The 14,274-nt window shown below is 40.6% G+C and overlaps 1 protein-coding gene across 2 annotated transcripts; it reads left to right on the top strand.

Annotated features, from left to right (window-relative positions):
• Positions 1-321: 321 nt before the first annotated feature.
• On the top strand, positions 322-14,273 carry trip10b (thyroid hormone receptor interactor 10b). Of its 2 annotated transcripts, none has more exons than XM_053229822.1 (15): positions 322-967; positions 2,639-2,754; positions 6,978-7,031; positions 7,152-7,299; positions 7,920-7,982; positions 8,313-8,417; positions 8,623-8,751; positions 9,549-9,695; positions 9,944-10,099; positions 11,876-11,899; positions 12,038-12,147; positions 12,227-12,359; positions 12,609-12,661; positions 12,749-12,864; positions 13,788-14,273. In XM_053229822.1, the coding sequence occupies exons 1-15, from the start codon at positions 944-946 to the stop codon at positions 13,928-13,930; spliced, it is 1,521 nt and encodes a 506-aa protein (XP_053085797.1). In that variant the 5' UTR covers positions 322-943; the 3' UTR covers positions 13,931-14,273. The 2 variants fall into 2 exon arrangements, with proteins under 2 accessions (XP_053085797.1, XP_053085796.1); XM_053229821.1 differs by having other exon boundaries at positions 328-967; positions 11,873-11,899.
• The last annotated feature ends 1 nt before the right edge of the window (position 14,274 follows it).

Here is a 14,274-nt window from a genome sequence, read left to right as displayed (position 1 = left end):
TGTCCATCTGTCCATCCATCCGAGAATCTCTACTTAAGCTTTCTCAGCTGTCTGAAATAGTTTTTCTTCAGGAGCTTCCTTCCTGTTTGATGTATATTTTAAGGATGTTTGAGGCATACGCATTAGTAATAAGAAGAACTAGACTTGTTTGCAGCAGAAGCATCGAGTTTTACTTGTTTGTTGGTGTTTTAAAAACATCTTTAAAAACTTCTAGACTTTTCTGGCTGATTTCACCACCAGGTGTCAGAGTGCACCATCAGCAGGGTGGGGTTTAATCAATGAGGTTAATCAGTGTTGTTGTTGTTGTTGTTGCGAAAAAAGTAAGTGAAATGTACACAATGTTCTCCAGATGGAGTTGATCAGCTATGACAAGAAATTTAGCTTCCTTAGTGTAATACTTTTAGTTTCCAGATGTGCAAACTGCATAACTAAATCATCACACAGTCGAATGTTAGCTGTCTCTTAGGAGGGCTTTTAAATTAGCATTTAATGTTGGTGGGCTTTAGGCAGCAAAAATGTGATTTTTTTTGTTTTGTTTTGTTTTTGTTTTTTTTTGCATGTTAGAACCATGAAATTGGGGTGTGTTTGAGTGAAAAAAATGCAGATAGGCAGATGATCCGGTTTGTCCAGGATCAGGAACTACAGACACAGGTTTAGGGTGTGTGTGTGTGTGTGTGTGTGTGTGTGTGTGTGTGTGTGTGTGTGTGTGTGTGTGTGTGTGTGTGTGTGTGTGTGTGTGTGTGTGTGTGTGTGTGTGTGTCTGGGTTGGTGTGGAGGCTGTGTTAAAAGTTGAGGATCCTTTAAGACACTTGTCCTAGGAGAGGTGGGAGTGTTGCACCGCCCTGCTGAGAAGACAGGCAGCATAAAGTCGACCTTTGGAATTGCACTTTATTAGATTAGACCTTTTAGGATAAGGACGTTTCCTGGGCGAGAACTGGAGGCTATGGATTGGGGCACGGCACTCTGGGTATGTCTCTTCCCCCACCCATTATTGTCATTGATCTCCTTTAAAATGGTTTGATTAAATGTGTGATTAAGATCTGGTTTGCAAACAAGCCTCATACTGTACAGTTTAGGGATTATGCAGGTACAAAGTGAGGAATTATGTTGTATTAAAACAAGGTAAGTACCAAGAAGCATGAGATAATGAGATAGTGTGTAACTGAGGAGCAGTGTGGTATAGGTAAGATCATATTCTCACTAGATTTCCCTGTAATTGCAGGAAGATTTATTTTTATTTGAAATGCTTTCATTTTCACAAAGCAGCTTTACATAAATCTGACTCAGAAACCCTAATTAGCAAACGAAAGGCGACAGTCGTGGTAAAAAAAAAACTCTCTAAGAAACTTAGAGGAATTGAGACTTAGAAAAAACAAAAACAAAAAGAGGAACCCATCGTGCTGTGGTCAGTCTTGGATCATACCTTACCCACAAGCCGGTATTTCTTCCTGAATTCTTCAGCGGCTGTAAAACTATTATTTGATCATGTGTGGAAAGCCCTTTCACTGTTTAAGCTCCACTCCCTTTTCAGCACAGAGCCTGTAAAATCACTTCTCTTCAGAGTAGGACAATGACACTCAATCCTCCACACCTGGCTCACTCAGCTCATCTGGTTGCAGATGGATAGCTAACTATGCTTCTGAAGCCTTTGGAATTCCTTCAGATAATGTTACATGAGAGATAAACACGATAGAAGAGATAAACACAGTGTGTGCTCCTGTTGCAGTAGAAAGTGACGAGGTCATGTGATGAACTGCAGTTACTGTAACTACCTCGAAGTATTTTTCTATAAACTCCTCGGTCCTGAAGATGTCGGAAAACTTAAAGTTACAGTTTTACCTCTGACTGTTACAGAGCGCTGACACTGGAGACTCCTTCCATAAATGTTACATAAACTTCTCCTTACAGAAAACTTCACCACATCAGTGATTTCTGATTCCGTGTATGTGGAGCGTCCGCTGTACACGTCCCTGTGAATGAGCTGTTACTATAGAAACGATAACGTATTAGAACGCGCGCGTTAATATAAACCTGCGCTACTGTCAGAGCTGCTGTTATAGAGAATTAATCAACATCTTCTGACCAATCAGAGTGCAGAACTCAGCAGCGCTGTAGTGTAAAACACAACAGCAGTCTGAGGTATGTTGATAGAAGTGATTTACATTTCAAGCCGCTTTTGATGCACTTGCTGCTTTATTGACAGGAGAAGAGACAGAAACATGCTGAGAACACCGAGTATAAGAAAAGAGTGTCTGAACTGTGTGTGTGTGTGCGTTTGTGAATGTGTGAGTGTGTGTGTGTGTTTGTGAATGTGTGAGTGTGTGTGTGTGTTTGTGAATGTGTGTATACTTTTCAGTGGTAGTTTGTCAGGAGGAATGAAAACAAACAACAGACTGGTCAGACAAGATTATGCGTGTGTGTGTGTGTGTGTATGTTTTTACATCTTGGTGAGGACCAAATGTCCCCACAAGGATAGGAAACTATGCTGCATGGAGCTTTTTCCACATTTTTCCACAGCGTTTAACGATTGTCATCTGATGATTGTTCCAAAGCCACTGAGAAAACCTGTAATAATTGTCAATGGAAGATCCTCACAAGGATAGTAAGAGACGCATATGTGTGTGTGTGTGTTTTGCAGGACCAGCATGATGTGATTGAGAAACACACACAGTCGGGTCTGGACCTCATCGATCGCTATGTGAAGTTTGTCAGAGAGAGAGTGGATATCGAGCAGAACTACGCCAAACAGCTCAAGTAAGTGATCTCGTATATACACACCGGGTTTCTCTCTTTTTTATGGCTCAGGGTGTGGGATTGGCGTGATCATAGTTTCAGAAGGGGGCGTGTCCTCTGGGGCGGAGTCAAACAGACGATTGGACAAGAATGACGGCTTAATTAGATGTAAAACTTGGTGGAAATAAACCCAGTTTAGACGGCGTAGATGTTGCTCACTGGATAACTCGAACAAACTCCAAGAAGGTGTTTCAGTTAACTGTGTGAAGCGGGTGGGAGAAATGTTAACTTTGCTAGCTATACTTGCGAAAATTTAGTTTTTTAAAGAACGTTACCTTAAACTCAGCCACGTGTATGAAATGTCCAGACTCCAAAAGGCTGCAGGAATGTCCAGAGTGACGTTACGCGTGGACGGGTGCAGGGATCGCTATGGAAACGGGAAATAACACCATATACAGTGTGTGAGTTTGACTTGCTCTGTCTCGTGTCCTACTTCTCGTGCTCCTGGATGTGTGTATATTTACGCATAAGAAGACTAACTAATCTAAACCTCGACTTGATCGACTTCAGCTCATATAATCTGCACGGATTACTGCACTTTTAAATCTGGAATATACTGCGGAGTTTAAACTGTTTATATTTATTACATTTTCAGCGTACAGCAAAATCAGCATTTCTGAAATTTTTGTAAATCCAGCAGAAGGTTGTAGTTCGGTTTGATTTGCGTAAACATTTCCACACAACTTTACTAAAAGACTGATAAACTTCTTTTCCGTGGATCTTATGATTGATTTTTCCAGAAACAAGGTCGTGTGAATTTCTATTCTGAGGTCCGAATCTGATTTTTGATACATGAATCAAATGTTTCGTAGTTATCATTATGATGTTGTCGTATGCTCTGTCTCGCCGTGATGTTACGCTTCGTGCTTAGTGACTATGATTTCTGTGCTAATGCAGATTTATTTCCAGTTCCTACACACCTCATTGTTTAGGATCTCAGTGTAGAATCTGTATCTGTGTCGAGTGTATCACACACTGATTAGCATTCTTCAAGTCCAATACGGAGCATTAAGGAAGATTTGCGATCACAAATCATTATTTCAACACCGGAAGCTAAACACAACTCACTCTCTTACTCTCTATTCAAAAAACTTTATAAGTGCGTCTCAATTTCCATCGTCATGACAACATACTCACGTTGTAAAACGTCACAACTGGCGTTTATCACCAACACGCAGGACTGATATCTTTCTGACATTATATGTTATATAAAGTCTTTAAACTCAAACACACCGTATACAGAACGTCAAATAAAGTTAAAAATCTCTAACGTAAGTAATCAAAAGAGAGCCACAACAACGATAACAAGCTACTTATGTTATGTATGTAGATGAAGTTGGCTGAGAGTTCGTCCGCCATTTTGTGCGAGCTGAGAGGATTCAGAAAATATGACATCATTTCCTGTAAGGGAACATAGTGAGCGTTCGATGCTCCCTGGTTTTTGCGGTGCATTGTGGGATTTTTTAGGGAACGAACGTTCCAGTGCACTAGAAGGATTTTGCAATTGAGACAGAACTTAAAATGGCCGCCTTCCTGATCAGCAGCCTGACTACTGAACTAGCGAGCTGATTGAGACGCACCCCTAAGTCTTGCGAGCACTGTTGCTAGGCAACAGGACAATATGGATGCCCAAAGATCCCTCACTGTTACTGAAAATGAGCTTAACAGTTTCGCTAGCTAGCATATGAGAAGACACAAAGTAAGATAGATCCATCAGGAACATGAACTTTTTCCTTAGATGTGTTGCTAAATCACTAAAAAAATTACTCTGTATGAATAAAATTACACTTTAACGACACTTAGCGTCAATCGCTAACCCCATGTCACCATATTTATAAAAATAATTTTTTCCAAAAAGCCCAATCTTCTCAAAATGTTCATGAGCTGTGGCTGAATCTGTTCTTAGTAATTTACCACCACATCTGAAGTAAATATTAATGTTCTGGATGATTCTGTTTCTAGTTTCTAATGTCACTGTGTCTTTACACGGTCAGTATAAAAAGACTTTAATAGCAACATGCTAGCTAGATAAACATAATCCTTAGTAATGAGTTAGCATATTCTTGGTGCTATGTTTTCAGGTTGCCTAGCAACAGCGTTAAGGTGAATTTAACCACTTGGAAAAGCACAAGTTTTATTTGCAAGCAAAAAATCATCATTCATAGCCAGTCTCTCTCTTTCTCTCTCTCTCTCTCTCTCTCTCTCTCTCTCTCTCTCTGTCTCTGTCTTTCTCTCATTATATATCTCTCTCTGTCTCTCATTCTGTCTCTATCTCTCTCTCTGTCTCTCTGTCTCTGTCTCTCTCTCTCATTCTGTCTCTATCTCTCTGTCTCTCTCTCTCTGTCCATCTCTCTGCCACTCTCTCTCTCTGTACATCTCTCTCTCTCGCTCTCTTTCTCTGTCTCTCTCTCTGTCCATTTCTCTCTCTTTGTATCTCTCTCTCTCTCTCTCTGTCTTTCTGTCTCTCTCATTCTGTCTCTATCTCTCTGTCTATCTCTGTCTCTCTTTGTCTCTCTCTCTGTCTCTCTTTTTACGGTGCTAAAGGGCTGATAACACTCTTTCTCTTCACTGGCTCTTAGAGGAACCGCTAATCCATGGAGCACGTTTTGATATAACAAACAGTAACTGCAGTTTTCCTGGACTCACTGATCTACTTCTAAGATTGAGGATAATATCTTCGGGGCATTTGGTGAACCTGGCAGGACCAGATTTTGAGAACCCAGAGGAAGTAGCTCAGCACCTGGAGCTCAGATCCATACGTTTAGTTGCTCAGCTGTTGGCAAAATGGAAAGGTATGATGACAGCTGAGGAAAGGAAACTACTGTCTGATTGCTGTAGAGGGGTAAACACTCCTAATGCCAAGGACTCTTTTCATAGATTGGTCCTCTGCTCCTCTTAGGTTTTCTATAGAGCTTGCGGCGTGGTTTTTAACAGGAAGGTTCTTGATGAAAAGATCGACACACCCCGGCGTGATGTGCTTAAGCCAAACACAAATGTTACACCAGAATGGAGATCTCTGTGTAAGCCACCATTAAAGGGTAGGGGATATAGAGTGGAGAGTTCTGCACTGTGCATCGCTGTTAATGCTTTTATTTCTGTGTTAAACCCTGACGCTGGAGCAGATTGTCCTTTTTGTTTAAAGAGAGAAACTGTTTTTCATGCTTTTATGCAATGTATCAGGTTTGAAACCTTTATTTTTGATATTGCTGAAATCGTTTCATTCCTTTAATGAAGTATTTTCTATGGAGACTTTTATTTTCGGTTTGAAACATGTTCAGAGGAAACGTGTTACTTGTCAATTGTTAAATTTCATCCTGGGTCAAGCGAAGTTGGCCATCTATGTTAGCAGAGAAAATAAGATTGAGCAAGTGCCTGGTCAAGACGTTGCTTTTGTTAAATCGAGGGTATTGATTGATGTTTGTTTTTACAATTCTGTAGAGAATCCTGGTAAATTTAAGATGAGATGGTGTAAGAGTGAAGCTTTGTGCTCTGTTTTTGAAGGAAAAGTGCTTTTTACACATTTATAATTACTTCTTCACATTATTATCATCATAATTACCTAGAGCAATATGTTGGTTATTTTGTGAAATATGATAGGGGTTGTTTTCTTCTGTTTTACTTTATTTCTGACTTTCTTGTTTTGTTTCTCGGTGTACATCTCCTTGTCTATCGCCTTCTCTTGCTTTCTCTCCTTCTCATTATTTGATTTGATGCTGTAGCTCTGTATGAAGCGAGTAAGACATAGAGCATATCTTTGAGATGATGTACAGTATACATGCACACACACCTTTACCTGTTTATTTATTTGTGTTGAATGAATCTGTTTGTTAATAGGAGAATGTTTAAGTAATTGTAATAAAGGACTTTTGAAATTTCAATTCTCTCTCTGTCTCTCTGTCTCTCTCTCTCTGTCTCTCTCTCTGTCTCTCTCTCTCTGTCTCTCTCTCTATCTCTCTCTCTCTCTCTCTCTCTCTCTCTCTGTCTCTCTCTCTCTCTCTCTCTCTGTCTCTATCTCTGTCTCTCTCTCTCTCTGTCTCTCTCTCTCTCTCTCTCTGTCTCTCTCTCTCTCTCTCTGTCTCTCTCTTTCTCTCTCTCTCTCTCTCTGTCTCTCTCTGTCTCTCTCTCTCTGTCTCTGTCTCTCTCTCTGTCTCTCTCTGTCTCTCTCTCTCTCTCTCTCTCTCTAGAGCTCTTTGTAAAAAATATTCCAGACGAGGCAGTAAAGAAGACCAGGAGATGAAGTAAGTGTGTGTCTGAGATTTTTTATTATTTTATTATTAGTTTTTTTTTTTTTTGTATCATCAGTCACCTCTGAACCAATCGACCAATCACGTGCTGCGTTTCTGGTCATGTGCCACCAGGTTCTCCAATCAGCAGGTGTTTCAGGAGCTGCTGTGTGAGCTGAATGAGTGCGCGACACTGCGGGAGAACATGGCCGAGAACATGAACCTGAACATCTGCGTGGAGCTCACCAAGTACCTGCACGAGCTCAAACTGGAGAGGAAGAGTGTGAGAAATATGGGGGGATGGAGAGATAGAGAGAGAGACAGAAGAAAAGCTAAAGAAAGAGGGAGAGAGTTACAGGGAGAGACAAAGAGAGAGAAACGAAAGAGAAAAAGAAAAATGGAGAGGTAGGAAGACAGAGAAAAAAAAGAAAAAGAGAGAAAAACAACCAAGGAAAAATGGACAAGAGGTAAGGAGAGATGGAAAGAGATGGAAAGATATAGAGAAGGGAGAGAGAGAACAACGGTGATGGAAAGAGAAGAGAAAGAGAAGGAAGGAGACATACACTAAGTGGAGAAATAAAAATGATGAAGAAAATATGACAGAAAGAAGAGAGAGCTAAAGAGAGAGAGAAAATAAAAAGACAGAAAAAGACAAAAAAGAGAGTCAGAATAAGAAAGACAGATAGAGCAGCTTAAAAGAACAGAAAAAAGGAAGAGAGACTGGGAACGAGAGAGCAAAAACCAGAGAGCTAAAGAAAGAAACGGAAAAGAAAGATGAGAAGAGAGATGAGACAGAGAGGGAGTTGTGTTTGTGTGTCCTGCTGTTTGTGTCTGTTAGACAGTAAGCTGTTACTATAGAAACGTGGATGATTGACAGGTGAATGTCTCCTCTCTCTGTGTCAGTATCTGAATGAGGTGAAGAAAATCCAACAGAACCTGGACACCAGCTACAAACAGCTCGAGAACGTAAGTGTGTGTGTGTGAGTGTGTGCGTGTGTGTGTCTGTGTGTGCATATATATATGTGTGTGTGTGTGTGTGTGTGTGTGTGTGTGTGTCTCTGTGTGTGTCCGTGTGTGCATGTGTGTGTCTTTGTGTGTGTCCACGTATGTGTGTGTCCGTGTATGTGTGTCCATGTGTGTGTGTGTGTGTGTATGTGTGGTACCATATATACACATTATAAAAAAGGACATATATGTCTTTTGTGCACGTGTGTGTGTGTGTGCGCGTGTGTGTGCGCGTGCGTGTGTGCGTGTGTGTGCGCGTGTGTGCGTGCGTGTGTGTGTGTGTGTGTGTAGAGTAAGAAGCGCTTTGAGAAAGAGTGGAAGGAAGCAGAGAAAGCCAATCAGCAAGCAGAGAAGACAGAACAAGACCCCGCCTCCAACAAACAAGATGTAGACAAGGTGCACACACACACACACGCACAAACACACACACACACGCACAAACACACACAAACACACACACACGCGCACACACACACACACACACACACACACACACACACACACACACCTGACTATACATAGGCCACACTATCAAGAGATGTTACCATTAGCAAATGTGTGTGTGTGTGTGTTTGTGTGTGTGTGTGTGTGTGTGATTCAGGCCCGGATCCACGCTCGTCAGCGCCTGGACATCTCTGATGAGTGTAAGAACGAATACGCCGTGCAACTGCAGAAATACAACAAGGAGCAGAACCAAGTCTACCACACAGAGATTCCCAATATACTTAACGTGAGTAAACACACACACACACACACACACACACACACACACACACTCCACGATCATGTCTCAGGCTCATTAGAACCGGAGGATATATCAGTGTATCGTGATACTGGAGAATATATCGCTACATCTCAGTGATGTCAGGAGTATGATGATGTAGTTATCTTGTAAAGCGATAAATAAAGTTAAATAAATGAAAAAATTCAAATCTCAATGATTTTTACAAATTACAGCATAATAAAGGTCATTTTGATCTTGTTTATGTGCTACGTTACTGCTAGCGCGCTAAATTATTTAACCGAAACCTCTGTCGAGTTTGATAGAGGCGTCACTTGTACGATTTTTTCAAACACACACCAATTTAATTAAAATAAATGAATGAAAATGTTTGTATTGTTATGTTGTTGCAACAAATACTGTGTGTGTGTGTTTTTTTTTTTTTATCCAACCGATTAGTCTCAGCCTGAGACTCTCTGTTAGGGGATGATATTTTTGTGTGCACTTTTCTGGCCACAAACTTCAGGATCTCCAAAGCTCCTTGCATTTCTGTGTGCTTTGTGGAGCCTGATATAGTCACTGTACAGACTCTCTGTAGTTAGCGGTGAGTAAATGAGATCGTGATTGGTCAGATTTCCTCTTCCTGTTACAGTAGGCGGTTCCCGGTAATGATGACCGATGACCTGATGCACTGTTAGGTGTTTCTGTTCAGTGCTGTCAGTAAACAAGAACGCAAAAATACAAACAAGAACACAAGTTGGCCACGCCCCCATGCATTGACTCCGCCCCCTCTGTGTGTCCCTCAGAAGCTGCAGCAGATGGAGGAAGGAAGGATCAGGAAACTGGCGGAAGGTTACGGCGTGTTGGCCAACACTGAGAGAACAATGCTGCCCTCAATCAGCCAGAATCTGGAGAAAATCAGTGTACAAGGCAGCAGCACCTACGAGACACAGGTACACACACACACACACACACACACACTCTCACACACACACACACACACACACACACACACACACACACACACACACACACTCACACATACTCACAGACCCACACCAGCCTACAGTGACCAGTAGATGTATATTTTAGTAGATGTAGATGTGTGTTTTACTGGGGCCCAGTAAAATGTGTGTGTGCGTGTGCGCGTGTGTGTGCATTTGTGCGTGTGTGTGTGTGTGTGTGTGTGTGTGTTTTACAGGACTCACTGACCCTCATCGAGCAGTATAAATCAGGTCTGTTGCCACCTTCTGATGTAGAGTTTGAAGATTACAGTCTAGGAATCAGACCTGCAGTTGTGGACAACACACACCATGTGCCGAAAGTCCGCATCAAACAACTGTTCAAAAAGAGCAAGGTACACACACACACACACACACACACAGTAACTAAAAACCTGTGAGATTTTAATGTACTGGCCGCACCACTTTCTGATAAAATCACGGTCAGAGTTAACTGTAATGTAAACACGGCATATTTCTTTTTTTTTTCTCCATAAAAATGACTTTACAGTTTCTGCTTTTCTTCATGTGTAACGTCTGCCTTTGTACGTGTTAGATTTCTATACCTCGATTATTAGACTTCTAACTACAGCTCTAGGACTAGAACTTGATTTCTTACATTTACAGCTAGAAGAAACACTGTAAAGCAGCTTCTTTCAGTTGAGATCTATTGCTAAAATCCAGAGGATGCTATCTGAGCAGGATCTGGAAACTGTTATAACATCACGCGTTTATAACATCGAGGTTGATCTACTGCAATTCTCTGTGTTTGGGGTTGTGTAAGATCGCTCTAGATCACCTGCAGATGGTGTGAAATGCAGCAGCCAGACTTTTGATTGGCATCAGGAAGCGTGAGCGCATTACTCCTGCGCTTTCCTCTCTTCACTCACTGCCAGTCAGTTTCCACACTGAGTTTAAAACGTTATTATTTGTTTTTAAAGCTTTGCATGGGCTCCACAGTGCACACGTGATCTCCTTCCTCCATACACTGCCTCAAGATCCCTTCAATCATCAACTCAGTTACTCCTTTCACTCTCACGTTCACGTTCCAAAGCTAAACGTGACCGGGCTTTCTCAGTCCCAGGCTCTGGAACAGTCTCGCTGTTCATATAAGATCATCCTCCTCTAGTGTTCAAATCCTCTTTAAAGACTCACTTTTATTCTTTATCTTTTAATTCAGTCTGAGGCTGTAAAATTTCCGTTTGTCTTCCGGTGTTTTGTGTTGTTAAATGTTTTTGTTCATAGATCTGTTTTATATTAATTGTACAGCACTTTGGTTTCAACTTCAGTTGTTTTTAAATGTGCTTTATAAATAAATAACCTAAACTGTACTTTTCTAGCTAGACCTGGAATATTCGATTATAATTATAGGACTACACTTTGGATTCATAATAAAATCTGAAAGCTAAATTTCTAGAAATATTTCTATACTTTTAGTTTGTTTTAGTTTTTAGAAACATAGCTATAATTTTCAAACCTCTAGGATGTGATTTATAATACAACCTAAAGCTAGGCTTCTATAATTATTTCTATATTTCTAGTTATATATTTCTATACTTTTTAGTACCATAGCTGTGATAGAACTGGAGTTTTCAATTGTATTTCCAGGACTATAGTTATAATGTTCTCTTCTAGTATGTTGGGTTTCTAATAAAAATCTATGAGCCAGGTTTCTGAAATTGTTACTGTACTTGTAGTTATATACTTTTTAGAAGCAAAGTTACAATTTGTAGAACTGAAATGTTCGAATTTAATGACTCAATTTCAGTAAGCGCTTTTTTCTCGGTCAGGATCCGGAAGCCCATCCCGGGAACACAAGCCGGGGATACACTCCGATGGAAAATACTCAGTTATACATTATAATGTTGAATTTCTAATAAAGTCTAAAGCTAGACTTCTAGAAACATATACTAGAAACTTCTCGTTATAGTCGAGTTCTACACTTTTTAAAGCCGTAGCTATAAATATGGACCTGGAATATTCACCTCTAAGTCTAGGACTGTAGTTATAGCGTCGAGGTCTAAGAATGCTGGGTTTGTAATACAATAAAAAGCTTTTAGGATTATGGAATTATAAACAGATGTCTAATAAACTGTTTGTGACCATTCTCCTTTCTGCTTCCTTCACAGCAGGGTGGGCCTGTGGACAGAAACATGGTAATAATAATAATAATAATAATAATAATAATAATAATAATATGAGCAGCGTATGAATAGAAGTTATATTTGTGCCACATCCACCTTCATTAACTACTTTGTGTGTGTGTGTGTGTGTGTGTGTGTGTGTGTGTATAGCCCCCTCCATTGGAGGATTTCTCCCACTTGCCCTCAGACCAGAGGAAGAAACGTCTTCAGGAGAAAATTGATGAACTCAGTAAGGAGCTGCAGAAAGAGACAGATCAGAGGTAGCATTACATACACACACACACACACTGCTAGTGTCAGTGATGATGATGATGGTGATGATGATGATGATGTGTACAGTGAGGGTCTGAATAAGATGAGACGTGTGTATGAGCAGAACAATCAGCTGGGAGACCCGGCCAGTCTGGAGCCTCAGATTAACCAAACCACACACAACATCAACCGACTGATGGGGGATCTCTCCAGATACCAGGTATACACACACACACACACACACACACACATACACACACACACACACACACACACACACACACATACACACACACACACACACACACACACACACACTATGTACTTACAGTCGGCTGTGCTCCATTCTGAAGTGATCATATAGCCTTACACTTTAATTAAATGGAATAGAATAGAATAATGTCCAGCAGGGGGCAATAATGTATTACTTTTAATGACAACATGGATGCAACTCACTGTGTTTCCGCAGGCGTGGCTGGGTGAGGCCGGAGGCGTCCCTACGTACAGCAACACCCAGACCAGGTGTGTGTGTGTGTGTGTGTGTGTGTGTGTGTGTTGATATTAAGAGTCCTTCCTGTATCTCCTGTCTCACATGTCCACTCTTTTAAGTCCAACTATCCAGAGTCCCCCGAACCCGATGAATAACCAGTTCCACAGCAGTTTTGATGAAGACTTTGATGAAGATGTGCCCATTGCCCAGTGCCTCGCCCTCTACGACTTTAACGGTAAAATTATCACAGCGACATTTCAATCACCAAATAAACTACTCTAATAAAGACAGAGAAGCCGTATATCTCCACTGTGTCTTCTGTCTACTGTATGTATCTCTATTATGTCTTTTGTCCATCACTCCATATATCTCTACTGTCTCCTTCATGTCTTCTCAAATACATCCTTATATTTCCTCAATGTCTCTATACACAGTTCTGTGCAAAAGTCTTAGGCACATGTAAAGAAATGCTGTAGAACAAAGACGCCTTCAAAAATAATGAAATTAAATGTTTCTACATTTAAAAAAATCCTATAAAGAGCAGTAAACAGTAATAAATGAAACAAAGTCAGTATTTAATGTGACGATCCTTCACTTTAAATAAATAAAGCAGTATCTGAGGTGCAGTGTGTGCAGTTTTATAAGGAAATGAGCTGGAAGTGTTACTGAGCATCTTGCAGAAGCAGCCACAGTTCTTCTGGAGACTTTGACTGTCGACTCGCTTCTTATTTCTGCAGCGAAACCCAGCAGCCTTCATTATGTTTTTATCTGAAAAGTGTCTCTTATGGAATCTGCTGCTTTCTTTACTGACATACAAACATTTTTCTGGAACGTTTCATTTTGTGCTGGAAAACTAATGTTTGGAATCTAAAATGTTTTTGTACTGAATCAATAATGTAGAAGTCAGAAAATAAACATCTATAACAAAGTTTGTACTAAAAAAAAGGGGGGTGCAAAGACTTTTGCACAGTACTGTACATCTCCATGATGGATTCTCTCCCAATTTATCTCCTTGATATCTCTCCATATACGTCTGTCACTTTTTCTTTGCTGTTCCTCCTTTCCGTTATCTCCTTCATCCCTCTGACCCTTTCCCATCCGTGTCTCTAATACGTCTCTCCCTTGTCTCTCTTCTGTCTCGCTTAACTCATGTCTCAGGTGTGAAAGCGGGGGAAGTGAGCATGCAGGTCGGGGAGCGTCTCAGCGTGTTGGACGACGACATGGGAGACGGATGGGTGCGTGTGAAGAAGACAAACGGAAAGATAGGATACGTCCCTGCGTCCTACATCCAGATCAACTGATCATACTTCACGGATTTCTTTCCAGACGCACGACATTTTCTCTCACACTGATGTACATATTCGTCTGTATATACATTTGTTTCACGGGGGCTTTGAGGCTAACGTAGCTACCAGTTTAGCATTAAATCATCACACACTCGCCGCAGAAGACTTAGTGTACAAAGTGTGTTTACAAGAAATATACAATAATAGCATGAAATATTTTAGAAAAAGAAATATTCCTGTAATCTATACTAACCACATTTTAATTGTTATCATTTGAATAAACTGTAATTAGTGTGTGATGCTTTAGCTGTAAGGCTCCAACTGAATAAAATAAAATATTAAAAATTCAAGAAAGACAT

This window comes from Pangasianodon hypophthalmus, chromosome 26 (assembly GCF_027358585.1).
Source record: "Pangasianodon hypophthalmus isolate fPanHyp1 chromosome 26, fPanHyp1.pri, whole genome shotgun sequence".
Lineage (NCBI taxonomy): Eukaryota > Metazoa > Chordata > Actinopteri > Siluriformes > Pangasiidae > Pangasianodon > Pangasianodon hypophthalmus.
This window is presented reverse-complemented; position numbering and strand designations above follow the sequence as displayed.